The following is a 22390-nucleotide window of genomic DNA, read 5'->3' as shown; positions in this document are numbered from 1 at the left end:
TTTCACCAAAAGAAGTTACGTTCATAGCGCAATCCTGTCCGTCATGAAATTACCACACACTGGTATTCTAAATTCATACTAACTCTCTGTGAAATCTTCCCGAAAAGAATAGCTGAGGGCTACTTTGATGATTACACCACACGCTTCACGTGGTCAACTTGGTTTGCACAGAGAGTGTAACTCCACAATAATTTTGATAATTAAAATAAATTACATCGAAACGCAATTTACAAAAGAAAAACCTCGAGCTGGTTACTATCGTCTTACTATTAACCTGATGGGTCAAACAATTGTATAAGCATGTGGTACTGGTTTCACAAAGTACACCCCATGTGGGTTGAACATAAAGAAAAGTTGCTATATTGAAAAATATTGTCAAGACGAGACGTTATAATCTCACAAGCATTCGCATTTAAGACTGGTGATCTTAGAGTTACGGATCATCAACATGTGGTTCCCTTTTGCTCACAAAGTAGTGACAAAGCAAACTAGTGGAAGATATTCTAAACTTCACACTCGAATTACACTGCATTGCAATTTAAGATAACATAAGATATTTTAGATCTAAACCTGAAACAAAGGTGATTAAATTTTCGGTTAGGCTGAACTTAAGAAATCCATTGTCCTACGGACTTAGTAGAGACGCACTTTGCCGGAGACCTTACCACTTCAGATGCTCGCCGCGGACTGACTGGCCTGGGCCCCTACCGAGGGTATCTCACAGATACAAACGGAAGTGACCAGAGAGGCAGCTTCTTATACCAACACGACAAGGGACGGACAGGACCATGCCAAGAATAGAAACCTCTTTGCTTTTAGAAAGCGTAGCTACCTGTTCCGACATTGGTCCTACTGTTCTCTAGCAGACAGGCTTGTCTGCTACCATCAAGCATGCAACTAGAAATACATTTGCTCATTCATCCTTTCACACAGAAGGGAAGGGGGATGACAGTATCTTATCATATACAGTGTATAAAAGAAAGCAGATGTAGGTTCCGTATGAGACTGTGAGGCATGAATTACATATAAACTGTGTTTTTAAGTATAGTAGTGTGATAGTGTGACAGATCGTTCTTGTTTATGTGTAAAAGTAACACGTTCCACTGTTCAGTCTCCTCTCAGATAGAAACACCACAGTAAATTTAGACGAGGAATTTATGCCGTACATGACAACAGATTTAAGAAATTAACATGAAAGGAATCCAACAAAGACCTTTCATCGGTTACTCCTGCTACAATGGCAGGTTATCAATATTTAAGTGAGTTTGAACGTGGTGTTATAGTCGGCGCTCGAGTGATGGGACACAGCATCTGCGAGGTAGCGATGAAGTGGGGATTATCCCGTACGACTATTTCACGAGTGTATTGAGAATATGAGGAATGCGGTAAACATAAAATCTCCGACATCGCTGCGACCGGAAAAAGTCATGAAAGAACGGGACCAACGACGACTGAAGAGAGTCGTTCAACGTGACAGAAGTGCAACATTTCCTTGGATTTGCTGCAGATTTCAATGCTAGGCCGTCAACAAGTGTAAGTATGCGAACCGTTCACCGGAACATCATTGATACGGGCTTTCGGAGCAGAAGGCCACTCGTGTATCCCTGATCACTCCACGACACAAAGCTTTACGCCTCGCCTGGGCCCGTCAACACCGACATGGACTGCTGATGACTGGAAACATGTTGTCTGGTCGGACGAGTCTCGTTTCAAATTATATCGAGCGCATGGACGTGTACGGGTATGGAGACAACCTCATGAATCCACGGACACTGCATGTCAGCAAGGGACTGTTCAAGCTGGTGGAGGCTCTGTAATCGTGTGGGGCGTGTGCAGTTGGAGTGATATGGAACCCCTGATACGTCTAGATACGACTCTGACAGGCGACACATACGTAAGCATCCTGTCTGGTCACCTGCATTCATTCGTGCCCATTGTGCATTCCGACGGACTTGGGCAATTCCAGCGGGGCAACGAGACGCCTCACACGTCCAGAATTGATGCAGTGTGGCTCCAGGAACACTCTTCTGAGTTTAAACACTTCCACTGGCCACCAAACTCCGCAGACATGAACATTATTTAGCATCTCTGTGATGCCTTGCAACGTGCTGTTCAGAAGAGATCTCCACCCCTCGTACTCTTACGGATTTATGGACAGCCCTGCAGGCTTCATGGTGTCAGTTCCCTCCAGCACTACTTCAGACATTAGTCGAGTCCACACCAAGTCGTGTTGCGACACGTCTGCGTGCTCGCGGGGGCTCTACACGATATTAAGTAGGTGAACATTTCTTTCGCTCTTCAGTGTATATATGACATTTTGTTCAATTTTTGCAAATCTTGGAGGAAATTTTTTCGTTAGCATAATTTTATTTCAATTATATCAAACATAAATAAATAAAAAAGAGCTACAGAACTGATGCGTGATTTGGTTAAAGTACTACAATGAAAACACGTAGTGGTATATGATGGAGCTGACGTCTTCCTCTGACAAGAAACAGAGCTTAAAACACCTCCATGGAGTTTTTTTCTTTTTGAATTCATCATAAATGGCCTTTCAAATTGGCACTTTTTCTCAATAGCTGACAGATGTAATTACCATTCATAAATTGTGTCCAATATAAAATTCATTCGTCGCTTTCTTTGAAGGAACTGAAAAACTTGCTGTCCTCAAACTAAAATCTCCAACTTCCAAATATCTGCTATTTTTAGCAGGTAGTCTGTACTCTCATTAATATCTATACTGGCATCAAAATTTTGAGTCACAGCATGTTCTGACACTGAATCAGAGACACTTCTTGTCTGGAAACATTTTTCCCCAAACTTTCGCCAGGTTCACCAGTGAACCACCTTCTGCTTCTCTTTGGGCTTCGAGACTCAAAGCACACTTTTTTGAAATGATTTTCGAAAGAATCAGACACTCCTGGGCCTACTTGCTTTGTTGAGCCTGGTTGACGTTTCGGAATTTCTTCTGGTTCAAAAGAAATGCCAGCTCCCCTAAAACCAGACTGAAAATTTCTTTGAATGCGTGGTTGCAATTTACTTAATGAGAGTAGTCCGTTTCTTATCAAGGTATTGTTTTAATGTTAGCACTCTGGACTGGAATTCTGGAGGGCGGGGGTTCAAACTCACGTCCAGTGATCCAGAATGAGGTTTTCCGTGATTTCCGTAAATCGCTCCAGGCAAATGCCGCGATAGCTCCTTTGGAAGGGCGCTGCCGATTTCCTTCCCCATCCCTGAAACATTCCGAACTTGTCCTCCGTCTCTAATGACCTTGATGTCGTCGAGACGTTAAATCCTAATCCCCCTTCCTTTTTTATTTTTCTCATGGTATCATTTAAATCAAATATGGAATAATATGTGTATCGCCTACTTTTTAGTGCCCTTATGTTTCTGAATCATCACTTAATCTATAACACACAAAATATGCCTGCAGTAAATATACAGTTTGTGAAGTACTTTACTTCCACACTACGTAATTTCCCATTTAGGTAGGACATAGGTTAATTTCTAAAATACCAGAGAATACTGTACTTTCATGTGAATGGTTCAGGTACAGGATGTTTCAAAAAGAATGACCTGATTTTGGACTGCGATAATTACGAAACATCGGACGTGCCGGTAAGAAAATCTTTATTCTTTGAATGAGCGGGGCCAAGAGTTTCAGAAAATCGCCTTTAGATGCCAGTCAGCGCGTCTTTTCAGTTTGCAGTCAGTCAGAAGTGAGATGACGTCAGCTCAACAGAGGGCGTTTTTTGTTCTGCTGTTTGCGAAGAGTGAGTCTGTGACTTGGGTCCAGCGTGCTTTTCGTCGCCGTTTGGCATTGATCCGCCTGCAACTAAAACATTCGTCGTTGGTATGGCCAATCTGAAGAGGCAGCAAGCTTGTACGAAGGTAAGAGTCCAGGTCGACCTCGCACTTCTCATGATGTTGTGGAAAGAATTCGGCAAAAGTTTCAGCGGAATCCACGAAAGTCTACTCGCTGCGTAAGCAGAGAACTGGTAACGCGTGATACAACTGTCTCTTGGGTGTTAAGGCATTGTTTGGTTTGAAAACCATACACACTACAATTAGTGCAAGCTCTGCGGTTTAGTGATGGAAGGAAACGAATTGACTTCAGCGGTGCTCTTCTAGAGCACATCGAAGACGATACATTTTTACCACTGTTAATTTTCAGTGATGAAGCAACATTTCAGGTTAGCGGCAATGTAAGTCGATATAACACGCACATATGTGGACTCCACACCCCTGCTGATATTAATAAGCATGAAAGAGACTCACCTACAATTAACTTTTTTGTGCCATTTCTCGTGAAAAAGTGTACGGTCCTTCTTTTTTGAGAAAAAATGGCGACTGGAATGAGGTATCTTCAAATACAGGAGAACTGGCTTTTTGCACAACTTCAGGAGGACTCCGATGACTTTATTTCGACAGTGGCTTACAAAGTACGTCAGTTTATCAACGATACTTTGCCTCAAAACTAGTTAGGGTGAACGAGACCATAAAACACTGCCCTGCATTCTTGGCTACAGGATCACCAAACAGGTTCCCATGACATTTTGTCTTGAGGGGATATGTAAAGGAAAGTGTGTTCATCCTCCCTTTACCTGGTGACACAGAAGAAGCGAACAACAAAATAACAGCTACCACAACTTTTGTAAAAGCAGAAACATTGTGTAAAGTTTATGGCGAATTTAGCTACCGTCTGGATGTTGTTCATGTTGCTGCTGGTGGGTCACAGAGCGTTTCTAATAGTGTAGCTAAAACCCTTAAGATTTTATGTTTTGCAATTTATCCCATATTGGTAGTACGTTTTTATCAATAAATATGGGAGTTTTCAAATCAGGTCATTCTTTTTGAAACACCCTGTATATCCAACTTTTTTGAAATTCAGTTTCACAAGAAAGGTATACTGTATCTACACTTTCATCAAAAATCAAACACATTATAGTTGATTCGGCACAACACGTTATTTTACTTACTTTTTTTGCAAGTCAGCTTCAAACTGTAAAAAGGCACATTCAAAACAAATGCAAATGGATTAATAAATTGAAGACTCCTGTCTGAGGCTTGAAAACAGAGCTACAAGGAAAACAAGTGAAATCACATCCAGCGATACCTGAAAATACGTATGTCCGTAGTGTTTAAAGTATCCTTCATGTCTCAATTTCGTCCTATTTTACGGTAACTGATAAAAAATGCACGAAAAAAACGATGTATCCACTGGCTAGTTACAATGCAATAAAAAAACCTGGAAAGATGTTAACCTAAAACGAAATAAATATGCACACGCAAACATCACAAGAGTATTCCCATACCGCACCACCCACCATACCTCTACCCCCCCCCCTCCCCCTTCCACCCCCAACATTCCGCTCCACTGGTCAGCCTCTCAAGTTACCATGAGTCACAGATTACCATCGCAGTAAAGTCAAGTGCAGTTCGACCAGGTTTTCATTTGCAATTCAGTGAGAGCTGCCATTCAATAAACTTTTAGTCCAGAAGTGCTCACAGTAGAGTCAATGTGAGTACTTCAGACTCTAAGACATAAAAGTAAGTGTTCTGTCCACTCCCTTGACTTGCAAATATTGTCAGCGGTAAGTTATCATAAAAGAGCTGCTATGAAACATGGAAGAACCCTGGAGATACTAAAAGGTATCAGATAGATTATATAATGGTAAGACAGAGATTTAGGAACCAGGTTTTAAATTGTAAGACATTTCCAGGGGCATATGTGGACTCTGACCACAATTTATTGGTTATGACCTGTAGATTAAAACTGAAGAAACTGCAAAAAGGTGGGAATTTAAGGAGATGGGACCTGGATAAACTGAAAGAACCAGAGGTTGTACAGAGTTTCAGGGAGAGCATAAGGGAACAATTGACAGGAATGAGGAAAAGAAATACAGTAGAAGAAGAGTGGGTAGCTTTGAGGGATGAAGTAGTGAAGGCAGCAGAGGATCAAGTAGGTAAAAAGAAGAGGGCTAGTAGAAATCCTTGGGTAACAGAAGAAATATTGAATTTAATTGATGAAAGGAGAAAATATAAAAATGCAGTAAGTGAAGCAGGCAAAAAGGAATACAAACGTCTCAAAAATGAGATCGACAGGAAGTGCAAAATGGCTAAGCAGGCATGGCTAGAGGGCAAATGTAAGGATGTGGAGGCTTATCTCACTAGGGGTAAGATAGATACTGCCTACAGGAAAATTAAAGAGACCTTTGGAGATAAGAGAACCACTTGTATGAACATCAAGAGCTCAGATGGAAACCCAGTTCTAAGCAAAGAAGGGAAAGCAGAAAGGTGGAAGGAGTATATAGAGGGTCTATACAAGGGCGATGCACTTGAGGACAATATTATGGAAATGAAAGAGGATGTAGATGAAGATGAAATGGGAGATACGATACTGCGTGAAGAGTTTGACAGAGCACTGAAAGACCTGAGTCGAAACAAGGCCCCCGGAGTAGACAACATTCCATTGGAACTACTGACGTCCTTGGGAGAGCCAGTCCTGACAAAACTCTACCATCTGGTGAGCAAGATGTATGAAACAGGCGAAATACCCTCAGACTTCAAGAAGAATATAATAATTCCAATCCCAAAGAAAGCAGGTGTGGACAGATGTGAAAATTACCGAAAATCAGTTTAATAAGTCACAGCTGCAAAATACTAACACGAATTCTTTACAGACGAATGGAAAAACTAGTAGAAGCCGACCTCGGGGAAGATCAGTTTGGATTCCGTAGAAATACTGGAACACGTGAGGCAATACTGACCCTACGACTTATCTTAGAAGAAAGATTAAGGAAAGGCAAACCTACGTTCCTAGCATTTTTAGACTTAGAGAAAGCTTTTGACAATGTTGACTGGAATACTCTCTTTCAAATTCTAAAGGTGGCAGGGGTAAAATACAGGGAGCGAAAGGCTATTTACAATTTGTATAGAAACCAGATGGCAGTTATAAGAGTCGAGGGGCATGAAAGAGAAGCAGTGGTTGGGAAGGGAGTAAGACAGGGTTGTAGCCTCTCCCCGATGCTATTCAATCTGTATATTGAGCAAGCAGTAAAGGAAACAAAAGAAAAATTCGGAGTAGGTATTAAAATCCATGGAGAAGAAATAAAAACGTTGAGGTTCGCCGATGACATTGTAATTCTGTCAGAGACAGCAAAGGACTTGGAAGAGCAGTTGAACGGAATGGATAGTTCTTGAAGGGAGGATATAAGATGAACATCAACAAAAGCAAAACGAGGATAATGGAATGTAGTCGAATTAAGTCGGGTGATGCTGAGGGTATTAGATTAGGAAATGAGACACTTAAAGTAGTAAAGGAGTTTTGCTATTTGGGGAGCAAAATAACTGATGATGGTCAAAGTAGAGAGGATATAAAATGTAGACTGGCAATGGCAAGGAAAGCGTTTCTGAAGAAGAGAAATTTGTTAACATCGAGTATTGATTTAAGTGTTTGGAATTCGTTTCTGAAAGTATTTGTATGGAGTGTAGCCATGTATGGAAGCGAAACATGGACGATAAATAGTTTGGACAAGAAGAGAATAGAAGCTTTCGAAATGTGGTGCTACAGAAGAATGCTGAAGATTAGGTGGGTGGATCGCATAACTAATGAGGAAGTATTGAATAGGATTGGGGAGAAGAGAAGTTTGTGGCACAACTTGACCAGAAGAAGGGATCGGTTGGTAGGACATGTTCTGAGGCATCAAGGGATCACCAATTTAGTATTGGAGGGCAGTGTGGAGGGTAAAAATCGTAGGGGGAGACCAAGAGATGAATACACTAAGCAGATTCAGAAAGATGTAGGTTGCAGTAGGTACTGGGAGATGAAGAAGCTTGCACAGGATAGAGTAGCATGGAGAGCTGCATCAAACCAGTCTCAGGACTGAAGACCACAACAACAACAACAAACATGAAACATTATTATCTCAAAATATAATATGGATAGTGAAGCAATATAATAATTACTTTCTCGACATTTAAGATACTTACAGCAATTAAGTTACCATAAAAGAGCTGCTATGAAACATTATTATCTCAAAATAAAATATGTATAGTGAAGCAAAATAATAATTACTTTCTCGACATTCAAGATACTTCATCAATTAGTAGAAACATGTTCCGTCAAAGCCGAACATAAAATTAAGTTACAAAATACGAATAACAATACAGTTATGTAAATTGAAGGTGGAGGGGGGCGGGGGATAAAAGGAAGGAACTAATGATATCAGCTGCATTGGGACTTTTTGAGGAATCAGCATCAACGAGTGAAAATGTGTAGCGGACTGGGACTTGAACCCAGGATCTCCTACTTAGAAGCTAGTTGGGTTAACCACCGCACTGCCCGGACACAATGTTTATCGTAAATGCGCGCACTATCTCGATATCCCCCCCGCCCCCCTCACGACCCACGCTCCCCTCCAGGGACACCTATCCACAGTCCCCGTCCATATCTTGCATGCTTGCTAATTTTAGATTCATTCCCCATCTGGGCGAAGCAGTTATACGAATGTGTGGTGTCTGTTCTTTCGGACATGTTGCATTCAGGTAAGGCAGTTATACGAATGTGTGGTGTCTGTTCTTTCGGACATGTTGCATTCAGGTAATTGATATGCCTCGACGGGCAATGAATCCACAAACATCAGTGCAGATGCACGTTTACGAACAATCTGCAGTGATAATCCAAAATTTGTGGAGTGTGGAGGACATGTATGGGGACTGCAGATAGGTGGCGCTACGTGTGAATGTGAGTCAACTGGGGATAGTGCTGAGATAGTCCGATAAACCCTATGTCCGGGTGGCGCAGTGCTTAACCCCACTGCCTAGTATACAGGAGATACAGGGTTCGCGTCCCAGTCTGGCAGACGTTCTTCACTCGTCGTCGCTGATTCCGCACAAAATTCCCGATGCAACTGATGTCATTACTTCCTGCCCTTTCCTTTCCCTTCCCCCCCCCCCTCCCCTAAAAACTTCAATTTACATGATACGTATCACAGCTGCAGATGTCCACCCCGATAGCTGAGTGGTCAACGTGACGGATTGCCGTCCCGCGGGCCCGGGTTAGATTCCCGGCTGGGTCGGGGATTTTTTCGGCTCAGGGACTGGGTGTTGTGTTGTCTTCATCATCATTTCTACCCCATCCGGCGCGCAGGTCGCCCAATGTGGCGTCGAATGTAATAAGACCTGCACCAAGGCGGCCGGACCTGCCTCGTAAGGGGCCTCCCAGCCAATGACGCCAAACGCTCATTTCCACAGCTGCAGATTCTGCGTTCATATAAATAATAAAACTGACAATATAGTAAGTTTTGGGTTTGTTAATTGTTCCGTAGATCGTGTGCGCCATGTATGATAATATTGTGTGGCAAGACAATTTACTATAATTCACTTTTGTCTTAGAGTGTATTGAGAGTTCAAATATTACGACCAACCTTGAACAGAATAACTTCCGTTTTTGAAAACACCGATTATGCAAAACTCATCTCGAACTTTTCGTATTTGGTATTCTCAGTGCCAAATAAAGAGGATGGCGAGTTTGTTCGGTGTTATTTCAGTATTTCCATTGTTTGGTGCTTCTATACTTCTGGAAAACTTTTGATTCAGTATCACTTCGTCGTTCTTAAAGATTGGGGACCCTCCACACTATAAATCACGGATTTTGATGGGCTTAAAATATGTTGTAGAGGCACTCGTCCTGAGTACCTGGCTATCCGGTTTTTTAGCGACGAGCCTTGGTTTTTGAGAAACTTTGTTTGCAGTTCATTACGTGCTTTGTATACCCGTAACATTACTTAAATTCTGATCAAGTCAGCGTAGCGCAGCGGTAAAGGTTTACCGCTACAACGCTGCAGGTATCGTGTTCGAATCCTGAGTGCGCATTATTTTTTCAAAATCGACCGAGTTTTTCAATTTTATTTCAAAGAATATCAAAAAACAGTGTGAGGTGCGCGGAATTATAAAGATATATTGTTATTAATTTTTTCTGTCATACAATATTAGAAATCTTATTTTCCATCATCCACATTGCTTGATATGCCAGAACAATATTGTGGGTGATACTTATCATAGAAACAACAGAAGCACAAACTTTCGCAGCACCACAGGCATTTTATGAAAGCAGCCGTCTTGAAGGAGCACCGTTCCTTCATGAACGAAACCGGGAAACACAATTCTTTTGCATTCAAAAATATTTCTCTTTCGTCAGCTAATTTCGATGCGAACCATGCGTATCTAATCATGCTTTCAAAATTAGGTACGCTGAATTGATGTAGGATTAGCGAATGCAATTTTATCGAATCTTCCCTAGAAGCGATCTCTCTATTGACTTTCATCAAGTCGGGAGCATTCTGAATAATTTTCGTACAGATTTTCACTTGTCGCTAAAAATAAACATTGCAGACTGGCATAGGAGTGCACTTTGCTGGGACTGAATACATGTTTACAATTTCGCACACCTGATATTCTTTCAAATAAAATTGAAAAATTCGGTAGATTTAGAAAAATGTACACGAGCAGGATTCGAACACGGCACCTTCAGCGTGGGAGACGTGAACCTTTACCGCTGCACTACGCTGACTTATTCAGAACACGTCTAATGTTACAGATATTCAGAACTTGAACTTCAAAATCGATTTTCTCAAAAACCAAGGCCTGTTGCTAGAAAACCGGATAGCCGGGTACTTTAGGGTGAGTGCCTCTACAACTATTTGAAGCGCATCAAAATCCGTGATTTACAGTTTGCAGGGTCCGCTTGTAAGACAATAAAAAGTGACACACAATACAGAAAGTATCTAGATGGGACAGCAATCAGTAGATGTGATGTAAATGTACAGACAAACAAATGATTACCAGAAAAACTGGATGATTTATTCAAGTGGAAGATATTCACAAATTAAGCACACCAATAATGCGCTCGTGCACCTCTGGTTCCTACGCAAGCTATCATTCGGCTTGGCATGAACTGATTGGGTTGTTGGACGTCCTCCTGAGGGACAGCGTGCCAAATACTGTCCAATTGGTGCGTTAGATCGTCAACATCTCAAACTTGTTGGAGGGCCCTGCCCATAAAGCTGCAAACGTTCTCCATTGGGGAAAGATCCGGCAAACTTATTGTCCAAGGTAGGGTTTTGCAACCATGAAGACAAGCACTAGAAGCTCTTGGTGTGTGTGTGGGTGGGCATTAACTTACTGAAATGTAAGCCCATGATGGCTTGCCAAGAAGGGCAACAAAACGGGGCTTAGAATATCGTCGACGTGCCGCTGTGCTGTAAGGGAGTCGCAAATGGCAACCAAAGGGGTCCTGATTTGGAGTGAAATGGCACCCCGGACCATCACTCCCAGTTGTCGGGCCGTACGGCGGGCGGCATTCAGGTTGGTATCCCACAGCTGTCTGGGGCGTCTCCAGATACGTCTTCGCTGTTCATCAGGGCTCTTGTCGAACTGGGACTCATCACTGAAAATAGTTCTACTCCAGTCAGTGATATTTGTGGTCATCGGGGCTCATGTCGAACTGGGACACATCGCTGAAAATAGTTCTGCTCCAGTCAATGATTTTTGTGGTCATCGGGGCTCATGTCGAACTGGGACTCATCACTGAAAATAGATCTACTCCAGTCAATGATATTTGTGGTCATCAGAGCTCATGTCGAACTGGGACTCATCACTGAAAGTAGCTCTACTCCAGTCAATGATATTTGTGGTCATCAGGGCTTATGTCGAACTGGGACTCATCACTGAAAGTAGCTCTACTCCAGTCAATGATATTTGTGGTCATTGGGGCTCATGTCGAACTGGGACTCATCACTGAAAATGGTTATACTCCAGTCAATGATATTTGTGGTCATCGGGGCTCTGTCGAACTGGGACTCACCACTGAAAATAATTATACTACAGTCAGTGATATTTGTGGTCATCGGGGCTCATGTCGAAGTGGGACTCATCACTGAAAATAGCTCTACTCCAGTCAATGATATTTCAGACTAAGTTTGCCCGTGACCACAGGTTTGTTGGTATGCAAATGTCAGCGGTAGTTGGCGCAAGGGGCGCCATGAGCTCAGCCTTGTTTCTGTGAGCCGCCTGTTAATGGTCTTTGTTGGTATCGAAGCTGCAATTGCTCGTCGGATTGATGTTAATGTTGAATCCAGGGCTCTTATTGCCTCTCTGACGATTGCCCAATCCTCACGTTCTGTCTTCTCCCTAAGTGGGCCACTTGTTTCTTGATGCTGTGTTCGGACATTGTTCGCCCATTCCTGCCAACATCATCGAATAGTGGCATCACTCCTATTTAAATGTCAGGCGATTCGCCGATTACCTCAACAGGCTTCTTTGAGCCCAACTACACGTCTTCTCTCGAAATACGAGGGTTATTCGGAAAGTAAGGAACTATCGGTCGCGAAACGGAAACCACAGTGAAAATCCGATGACGTATTGCACAGGTGTGTTGGGCAGTGTCTCTAGTGTGTCCATCGATCGCGTTACGTCGTTCTTTTTAGTTCTGAGCACACAGGGAGCACATAAAGAAACCTAGAACAATAGTGTCTTCCGCCAAGTACGAGGACCTGGTGAGAAATTTCGCCTGAAGCTATGCAGCCAACATTACGTAACTGTGACACGTTTTCTTCTTCAAGACAATTCTCAGCCGCATCCTGCAGGGGCAATGAAGATGCTCCTGCATCGTTTTCAATTGGAAATGTTTGATTACCCACAATACAGCACGTACTTGTCTCCCTTTGAGTTTCATCTCTGCTCACATGAACCGCTGGCTATGAAGACAACGTTTTGGCACAGACAACGAGCTGTAGGCCAGCGTAGAGAATTGGCGAAAAGCACTGGCGGCTGCCTTCTATAACGAGGGTATTGGAAAGTTGGTACAACGCTACGACAAACGTCTAAGTCGGATCGGCGACTATGGAGATAAGTATCTGGAAGTTGTAACTAACTGTTGCAAATAAAACAGTTTTGATTTTCACTGTGGTTTCCATTTCGTGACGTATCGTTCCTTACTTTCCGAATATCTCTCGTACATTGCTCATATGCCTGTCTGCGAGGCATACTCACTGTCCCCCTGAGTACACGGAATGAAATCCACAAAGAGTTTATGTCCTGGTACCGATATGTCCCCCTTTTAATGTCATTGCTTGCTGCACGATGAAATTGCGCTCCAGCAACACGAGTCATCCGTCGGTTGCCAAAGTGTACAATTTTGCATTTTCCGTCGATACTTGAATGAATATAAACTGTGAGCAATTTCCATAACTCCTTCGTGGTGCGTCGTTTCTTAAGTCTTAGAGTGTACATTGCTATGACATGTCTACCCACGTTTGCGACTGGAGCATAAAATTTCCAGCTAGTCTGGGCGCATCGCGTTATTCTGGATGGAGAGTCATCTACAAGCACTGAAGTAATGACTGGTGCACCCCAGGAGAGTGTACTGGAACCGATTCTGTTCATGTTGTACGTTAGTCATTTAACGAATAGTAGTAACTGCAATCTATGTCTTTCCACAGAAAATTAAGTTATTTTTGGGCGGTAAACACTAATTAGAGCTCGCTAAAATATCAGCATGGAGCAGTCCCTTAATGTACGGAGATTAAAACTTATGCCCTTCACGATACGTCAAAACGTGGTATCCTTTAACTACAGGATTAATGACTCTGTAATATTCCATCCCAAGCAGAAATCAGACAAAATATAGGCATTTTACATATGTATAGACACCATTCTTGCACATAAGTAATTATCACTGGGAGAAAATAATCACAAACGAAATACGTTTTACTTAACTTTCTCTCTCGCTTGCTGCTCCTTGTCTAACGTCGAATTTGTTATGTGATCACTGAAACACATTCCTTTGTTTATGATCTTAAGCGCGGCTGCAGCAAAAGGGACCCATATAAGGTTGGACTAAAAGGGGACACGGAGTCTAAACAATTAACGGCAATGCGAATGGACAAAAGTTTGTTTGACTGGCGAAAGAGCATAATAGAAAAGTTGTAAAACCTTAAACGCTGGTAGAAAGAAGCGCCACATTTCGTGAGAATATGCTTAGGAAATTTCCAGCATCGTTTTTCAGGTCAGAACCGTGAATATTTTCACTCTTCCCCTCCTATGTATCTATGTCGCAGAGAGCAAGAAAAGAAGTAACAGATCACACAGAGGTTCTCAAATACTTGTTATTCCTATTCTCTGTCATTTAATGGAACAGGGTAAAATTTAATAGAACAGAGTGAAACGTTATTGGAATGGTACGATGTACACAACACCCATTTGCAGCGTAAGTAGCAGATGGTTTTGGCCAATTTGCATACTCTTAACTGTTTTTCCATATGTCTGCATTTAAGGAAGTTCACACTCACAAGACATTAAAAATGAGAGTATGATAACAGAAGCAAATGTATTGCACTATATACCTACAGGATCGGAAATAAAAATTATTGTATGGAAAGAGGACTTAGCTGGGAAAAACTCTTGCAGCTCATTTTTTAATTTCACGTGTCAGGCATTTAGTGTTATTAGATAAAGATTGAAAGGTATAGATTTGATAAGACTAATCATACCATTCTGAGGTAAAGTAACTTGTAACGAGAAGTACTGAAATCCATCTTTTGTTGCGCTTGTCTTCTAGTAACAGACGTCATAATTCTTGTCTATTCTGTACTATTTACTTCTCATATCAATGGCGGGGGAGGGGGGGACTGCACATGAACTTCAATGCTGCATTTAAGATAACTGACTATTTAAATAGCTATGTACAAAATAATAAACATGATCTTCCGTGATCACAACGTATTACACTTACACTATGGAAGCTACTTTTCTAGAAGTCAGTCATTCGAACAAGATAGAATAATAATTAAAAAAATTGTTTAGAATGAGCAAACTACATTATCTACCAGATTAGTTTCTCTCTGATACTTGCAATATCACGATCTGGCTGCGTAGAAATGATTAAAAAGATCCAGAAATGCCTTTATTTACGTTAACACCAAAATAAACATCAAATAATTCTTCTGTAGCTGGTACGTTTGTCTGAATCGTAAATGAATATTTGATGTTGTGGCCATTGTCATGTAAAAGCGAAGATTCTGGTATCTTTTTAAAATCAGGAAAGAAAACATTCACTAGAAATTAGGAAGAAGTTATTTTAAAGTTATTATTTTCGTTCGCCTGCTTCTGCCTGTTAAGATTATTTAGAGTACCCAGTTCATCTGAAAATGTGTCTACGTCTGGTCAACATGAGCACAATGGAAGATGATTCATGTGCACGAGAAAGGATAGTGGAAAAATGACTGAACCGTTTTTCTTTAAATTAGGAGAATTAGGAGAATTTCTTCGGATTGCATTCGTTCAATAATCTAGTACAAATATCTGCACTATTTTCATTAATGTTTTTGAAAATCCAGTCTGCCCTACACACTGTTTCCTTATGTCCACCAATATATGTTTCACGCGTCTACAAAAATTTCCTTCTACTAGACAGCATTGTCATGTTATTACATTGAGCAATGGCTTAGTCATTCTTTGAAGTGCACTTCATCAAGTGCTCACTGGTAAACAGACTGCCTCCATGAAGGGCAATTCCGACTAAGAATAAAATCTGGGACTGTAGCACAACATGACAACATGGTCACATGCCCGAAATGCTTCATTGAAAATGGCAGTAGCTGTGGAAGCCTATGTTCGCACACATTTCACACCATTGTAGCACCTTCAGTGATTTCTAATATATGTTTTTTACACTATCTTACGGCAAGCACTTCACTTGCAACGCCACTCCAGTAACGAAACATATTTGGATGACGATAAATGAATTTTCTTGGCAAAACGCAGAGCAGGCGCACAAAAATACTCATATAAAAATACGTGAATCACTATGAGTACAGTATTACAGATACTTAAGATAACTGAATTTACCTCAAGCAGGACAAAACCTATTCGTTAGTTACTAACTTAAATCTAAATAATGTCAGTTTCTTTGGTAAAATATTGCGATTTTCATCTTCACATACCTTGGACATGTATCTAGGTACACAGACTGGTAATATCTAATAATCAATGTTCGTATTGATTTAGGGAATTTGGCGCAATGAAACTCTGAACAGAAATGGTTATTGTTATTTGGATTTGGCGTGCTCAGATACTATGTTGCTACCACCCATAAATACAGGCTGTATCAAGAAGAATCATCCAAATTGGCACGTCTATATTTCTGAAACTAATAAACATATACAATGAATTTTTTCACAACTTTTCACAGGTGTTGTCTACAAAGGAAAACGGACACATTCACCTTTTCCCGTGAAACTGCACAAAACATATTAATTTTGGAGAGTCCCTATCATGTTATACAATTTCATGTAGTTGTTCCGTATCCCATATTCTCACATTATGACCGTGCACCATTCCATTTAAATGGAATGTTGCCTCGTCACTAAACACCTAAGCCTGGAAGAAAATTGTCATCCTCCATCTTGCCGAGAACGAAAAAACAGAACTCCACAAGTTGTTGTTTGCGACCTTCATGAAGAGCTTGCAGTAGTTGAATTTTCTATGGTTTCACGTCTAAACGTCGAAGCAACATATGCCAGTCGGACATCGGGGGTATGCTGAGCTGTCGAGCTGCACGGCGAGCGGATTTCTGCGGATTCCTTGTGAAACTATGGCGGATGCGTTCGATGTCTGTGTCAGACACTCGTGGACGGCCCGGCGATTTGCCTTTACATAAACAACCTGTTTCTCGGAATGGTTCGTGCTATCGTCTAATGCTTTGCATCCTATCATCCATACCTAGTACGGAAGTCATGCTTAACAGTTATTACTGACCCGCATTGCGCAAAACGTAGAACACAGTATCCTTTCTGTTGTCTGACACCACTTTTACTAGAACTGAAGTGGGCGCTCACTGCTGTTACCTAGCGGCAACCATGTGAAACTCGAGAATTTCCTCTTTCGAACAGTACATTGTTCACGCACATATATCAAATAACATAGCAGTTATGATTGTTTGAAATCGGATGATTCTTTTTGATTCACCCCGAACAGTATTTTTCATGGATGAATGAGCTTCAGAACTAATAAAGTCTTTCTGTATGAAAATTAAATTAACTGTCGCAGGGAAAAATAAATTTACACGAGAAATCCAATAGTAAGACAGAATTCCAAAAAATTGTGTCTGAGTGATCAATAACAAAAAAGGGGACACTGTAAACCCATTCATACTGCAATGAGTGCATTACTGTGTCCATCATGTCTCTGCACAGAGAAAAAGTTATGGGGAAGTGTGGAGAGGTGAGATTTGCTTATGCCTAGCAGGAGGGGCAGACACTTTCATAATGGCAAGCCATGCAAAGAGTTGCTGTAGACAATACGGCATAATATTGCATTCTCTTCAAATATGGTCACATCACAGTTTCGAGGAGAGCATCTGTCACTGTATAAGATTGTTCACAGTGATTTTCTCTGAGGAAGAGTATGTTTCATTGGCTGATGTGAGCTGGTAGCGGAAGATGTGCAGAATGGTTCAAGAACTGGACCATCTTCCAACATGACACACACTGTAGTACTGCCAAAGATGTGCAGTGTGGAGGGGGAGTGAAGTTTTACTTTCGCAAACATTTCAGGAAATGATTTTACCAATGAAATCTATTATTGACAGGTCTGGATCTATCTCAGACAGCGCAGTGTCTCAAGATATCTACGGTGCACCTGCAACCGTTCCGAGTGTCTCGAGAGCCAGCACCTCAGCATCAGAAGACTCAGTTACTAAGCACAGCCAACCGGCCCCACCCACACTCGACACGGCAACAGGCCGTCCCAAATGCCGTCAGCGTCTGGGAGTTCTGAACTGTTCTCGTCTGAGGCTGGAAACTTTTAACGCCTCCCCAAAGTTGACATACATCGAGGAGCTCGTCCTATCGTTCAACCGTATTAAGAACCTGACGAGAGAGACTTTCACTGGGCTGAAGTCACTGCAGAAACTTTTCGCAGACCACAACCGCATCACGTTCGTGTCTGAGGACGCGTTCGCGGACCTCCCGGACCTGAAGGTGCTCGACCTGAGCTACAACCAGGTGCAGCAGCTGGCGCCGGTCGCGTTCTCGTGGAACCCGCAGCTGTTCATCCTCAACCTGAGCGGCAACCCGCTGGAGGTGGCCGGCCTCGGCAGCTGGCTGCGCTCGGACTCCCTGGGGGTGCTCTTCCTCAACTCGTGCAACGCCACCTCGCTGCCCGCCGACGCCTTCGCCGGAGTCACCGAGCTTCTGTACCTGCACCTGTGCGGTAACGGGCTGCGGCAGCTTCCGCCGCAGCTGTTCCGGGAGCTGACGGATCTGCGTCACCTCTACCTGGACCACAACCTGCTGAGCTCGCTGCCCGCGGACGTCTTCGCCGAGAACCTGCAGCTCGAGTGGCTGTTCGTGCGCCACAACCGCGTGGCGCTGAGTGCCGACGAGCCGTTCCTGAACGCGAGCTCGCTGCTGATGCTCGACCTCGAAGACAACCGCGTGAGCGCCGTGGGCGAGCGCACGTTCGCCGGCCTCCAGGGGCTGCACAACCTGACGCTGCGCAAGAACGCCATCCGGCGCTGGGCGGGCCCGCCGCCTGCGCAGGCGCTGCCGCGGCTGCGCTACCTCGACCTCAGCTGGAACCGCCTGCGGCTCGCCGACCTGCTGCCCTTCCCGCCCTACCCCGCACTCGCCTGCGCCAACCTGGGCGGCAACCCCGCCGCCTGCGACCCCGCCGTCAGGCCGACGGCCTTCTGTGTCAGTGGTTGTCGCGTCTCCACGCCTCCGAGGACCGCCGCTGCGGCTGCACTAGCAGGCAACTGCACTCGCAGGTAAGTTTGTAAGGAACAATCGGAATAATTGGAAATTTGTGGTAAGTTCCCATGGGACAGGTCATCCCCGTTTTCAAGAAGGGACGTCGAACAGATGTGCAGAACTATAGACCTATATCTCTAACATCTATCAGTTGTAGAATTTTGGAACACGTATTATGTTCGAGTATAATGACTTTTCTGGAGACTAGAAATCTACTCTGTAGGAATGAGCTCGGGTTTCGAAAAAGACGGTCGTGTGAAACGCAGCTCGCGCTGTTCGTCCACGAGACTCAGAGGGCCGTAGACACGGCTTCACAGGCAGATGCCGTGTTTCTTGACTTCCGCAAGGCGTTCAATACAGTTCCCCACAGTCGTTTAATCAACAAAGTAAGAGCATATGGACTATCAAACCAATTGTGTGATTGGATTGAAGAGTTTCTAGATAACAGAACGCAGCATGTCATTCTCAATGGAGAGAAGTCTTCCAAAGTAAGAGTGATATCAGGTGTGCCACAGGGGAGTGTCGTAGGACCGTTGCTATTCACAATATACATAAATGACCTTGTGGATGACATCGGAAGTTCACTGAGGCTTTTTGTGGATGATGCTGTGGTATATCGAGAGGTTGTAACAATGGAAAATTGTACTGAAATGCAGGAGGATCTGCAGCGAAATGACGCATGGTGCAGGGAATGGCAATTGAATCTCCATGTCGACAAGTGTAATGTGCTGCGAATACATAGAAGGAAAGATCCCTTATCATTTAGCTACAATATAGCAGGTCAGCAACTGGAAGCAGTTAATTCCATAAATTATCTGTGAGTAGGCATTAGGAGTGATTTAAAATGGAATGATCATATAAAGTTGATCATCGGTAAACCAGATTCATTGGAAGAATTCTAAGGAAATGCAATCCGAAAACAAAGGAAGTAGGTTACAGTACGCTTGTTCACCCACTGCTTGAATACGGCTCAGCAGTGTGGGATCCGTACCAGATAGGGTTGATAGAGGAGATAGAGAAGATCCAACGGAGAGCAATGCGCTTCATTACAGGATCATTTAGTAATAGCGAAAGCATTACGGAGATGATAGATAAACTCCAGTGGAAGACACTGAAGGAGAGACGCACAGTAGCTTGGTACGGGCTTTTGTTGAAGTTTCGAGAACATACCTTCACCGAGGAGTCAAGCAGTATATTGCTCCCTCCTACGAGGCCGGCCGCGGTGGTCTTGCGGTTCTAGGCGCTGCAGTCCGGAACGGCGGGGCTGCTACGGTCGCAGGTTCGAATCCTGCCTCGTGCATGGATGTGTGTGATGTCTTTAGGTTAGTTAGGTTTAAGTAGTTCTAAGTTCTAGGGGACTGATGACCTAAGATGTTAAGTTCCATAGTGCTCAGAGCCGAGCTCCCTCCTACGAATAACTCGCGAAGAGACCGTGAGGATAAAATCAGAGAGATTAGAGCCCACACAGAGGCATACTGACAATCCTTCTTTCCACGAACAATACGAGACTGGAATAGAAGGGAGAACCGATAGAGGTACTCAAAGTACTCTCCGCCACACACCGTCAGGTGGCTTGCGGAGTATGGACGTAGATGTAGATGTAGATGCAGACCAAACTGCTGAGGTCATCGGTCCCTAGACTTACACACTACTTTATCTAACTTAAGCTAACATACAATAAGGACAACACACACACCCATGCCCGGGGAGGACTCGAACCTCCGATGGGGGAAGCTGTTGTGAACCGTGACAAGGCTTCCGAGACCGCGCGGATTCCCTGTGCGACACGTAAAAATCGTCCCCTCATCATCATTTGGATTTAAAACTTATTCAGCAACCAAGTTTGCGGAGGAAAATAGGGGATTCTGGATCGCCTATTATGAGGTAACTATTAATCTTGCACAATTCTTGGGTGTCAGGATGGGTCACGACACAATTACTCCATGATATTTGGACATACAGATGCATTGCCATATTCAGGTGGTGTGTGCTGATTGTTGCTCAGAGCCTGGTTATGATGATGCTTGGTTTGTGGGGCACTCAGCTGCATGGTCATCAGTGCCTACACAAAGTCTCAGTTTTTATGCAGCCCAGTTTTTACACAGACCAGTCTAGCATCTGTCACGAATGATGATGATGAGGATGAAATGATGAGGATACCACAAACACTCAGTCCCCAGGCAGAGAAAATCCCTGACCCAGCTGGGGACCCCGTGATCCAGAGGCAGCAATGCTAGCCACTAGACCATGAGCTGTGGACTCAGATCCTGGTGACATCCTGTATACCTTGGGCATTACCACCTCCATCACTCCTCTCATGTCGCTATCCACGCAGCCACCACAGTGGATGGTAGTGGTGGCAGGGGTAAGAGTGTCCAGCTCTGTACACTGATTTGCAGTGTCCATGTTATCACTGTCAGTTGTAGACTTCACTGCACGGGAACACTATTCCTTTCCTTGGCTCAGTGCAGGGCTCCACTCCTGATTCTTTTGTGTGTAATTTCCTTCACTAGCCACACAATCCTGATTTAATGGCCTCTGTAATCATGCAATCCCAGAACGAGGAAGACTGGCTAAGCATCGTGGTGTTATTGTATCCATAGTATGGCCAGTTTTATACTATGATAAGCTATGGCTGATTTGGTGGTCTGGTGTAATTCACAAATTTAGACAACATTGTCAATGGAATACAGCGACCTGGTGCTATATTTAGGTTAAACCAACAGTCGAGATCGCAATAATATTTGTTTATTTAACGGTTTTGGTTTACATTAAAGTCATCTTCCAAATTTTTGGCCCCCTATGGCTGGTGCTGGCGGCTCGTCGATTTACTCGTGGTACCACGATCGTACACTGTGTGGCCTCTATGTTCAAAGGCACCTTTTTCTTCCATGCATATAATTTCCCCACGTTGCTTTGCTGCAGTGGCTGGGGATTTGGTAGATCCCTAGTTTTCGAGTCCGCAGCTCGTGGTCGTGCGATAGCGTTCTCGCTTCCCGCGCCCGGGTTCCCAGGTTAGATTCCCGGCGGGGTCAGGGATTTTCTCTGCCTCGTGATGACTGGGTGTTGTATGATGTCCTTAGGTTAGTTAGGTTTAAGTAGTTCTAAGTTCTAGGGGACTGATGACCATAGATGTTAAGTCCCATAGTGCTCAGAGCCATTTGGATCATTTTTTAACCTAGTTTTCGATGTGCTGGAACGTCCTTAACTCAGCTTAGTAGTGCCAAAGTTTTAAGAGTTGAACGAATTAGACATTTAACATTATGTCACTTCAAGAATTTACTGATTTTTCTGGAAGTATTGACGACAAAGGGGATACATGCTAGTGATTTGTGCTCTTCTTTTTCTTCCTGCTGTTGTCTCGGTACAGCCTGTCTAAACGCACGCCATGTCCTATTGCTGCTGTACTCACTTCTTCGGAATGTCGTCTCCAGGTGCTCCAGCTCATTTGGAAAAAATGTCTTTGTCGCAGATGGATCGCGCCGTATGAACAAGTATGCGTTAAATGCCTTCACTTTGGGAGCTGTAGTGACTACTGGAGGCAAGCAGATACAGATCAGTGTGTGCATGTTTTCTAT

At 43.3% G+C, this 22390-nt stretch overlaps 1 protein-coding gene across 1 annotated transcript in view; it reads left to right on the top strand.

The window, feature by feature from the left end:
- LOC126176326 (uncharacterized) overlaps positions 1-22390 on the top strand; it is an 89567-nt gene that overhangs the window by 5588 nt on the left and 61589 nt on the right. The window contains exon 3 of the mRNA XM_049923476.1: positions 17651-18829. Coding sequence (XP_049779433.1) covers positions 17651-18829 — 1179 coding nt within the window. The remainder of the gene's footprint in view (positions 1-17650; positions 18830-22390) is intronic.

Source organism: Schistocerca cancellata, chromosome 3 (assembly GCF_023864275.1).
Source record: "Schistocerca cancellata isolate TAMUIC-IGC-003103 chromosome 3, iqSchCanc2.1, whole genome shotgun sequence".
Classification (NCBI taxonomy): domain Eukaryota; kingdom Metazoa; phylum Arthropoda; class Insecta; order Orthoptera; family Acrididae; genus Schistocerca; species Schistocerca cancellata.
The sequence above is the reverse complement of the archived record's forward strand: the minus strand, read 5'-3'. Positions and strand labels throughout refer to the sequence as shown.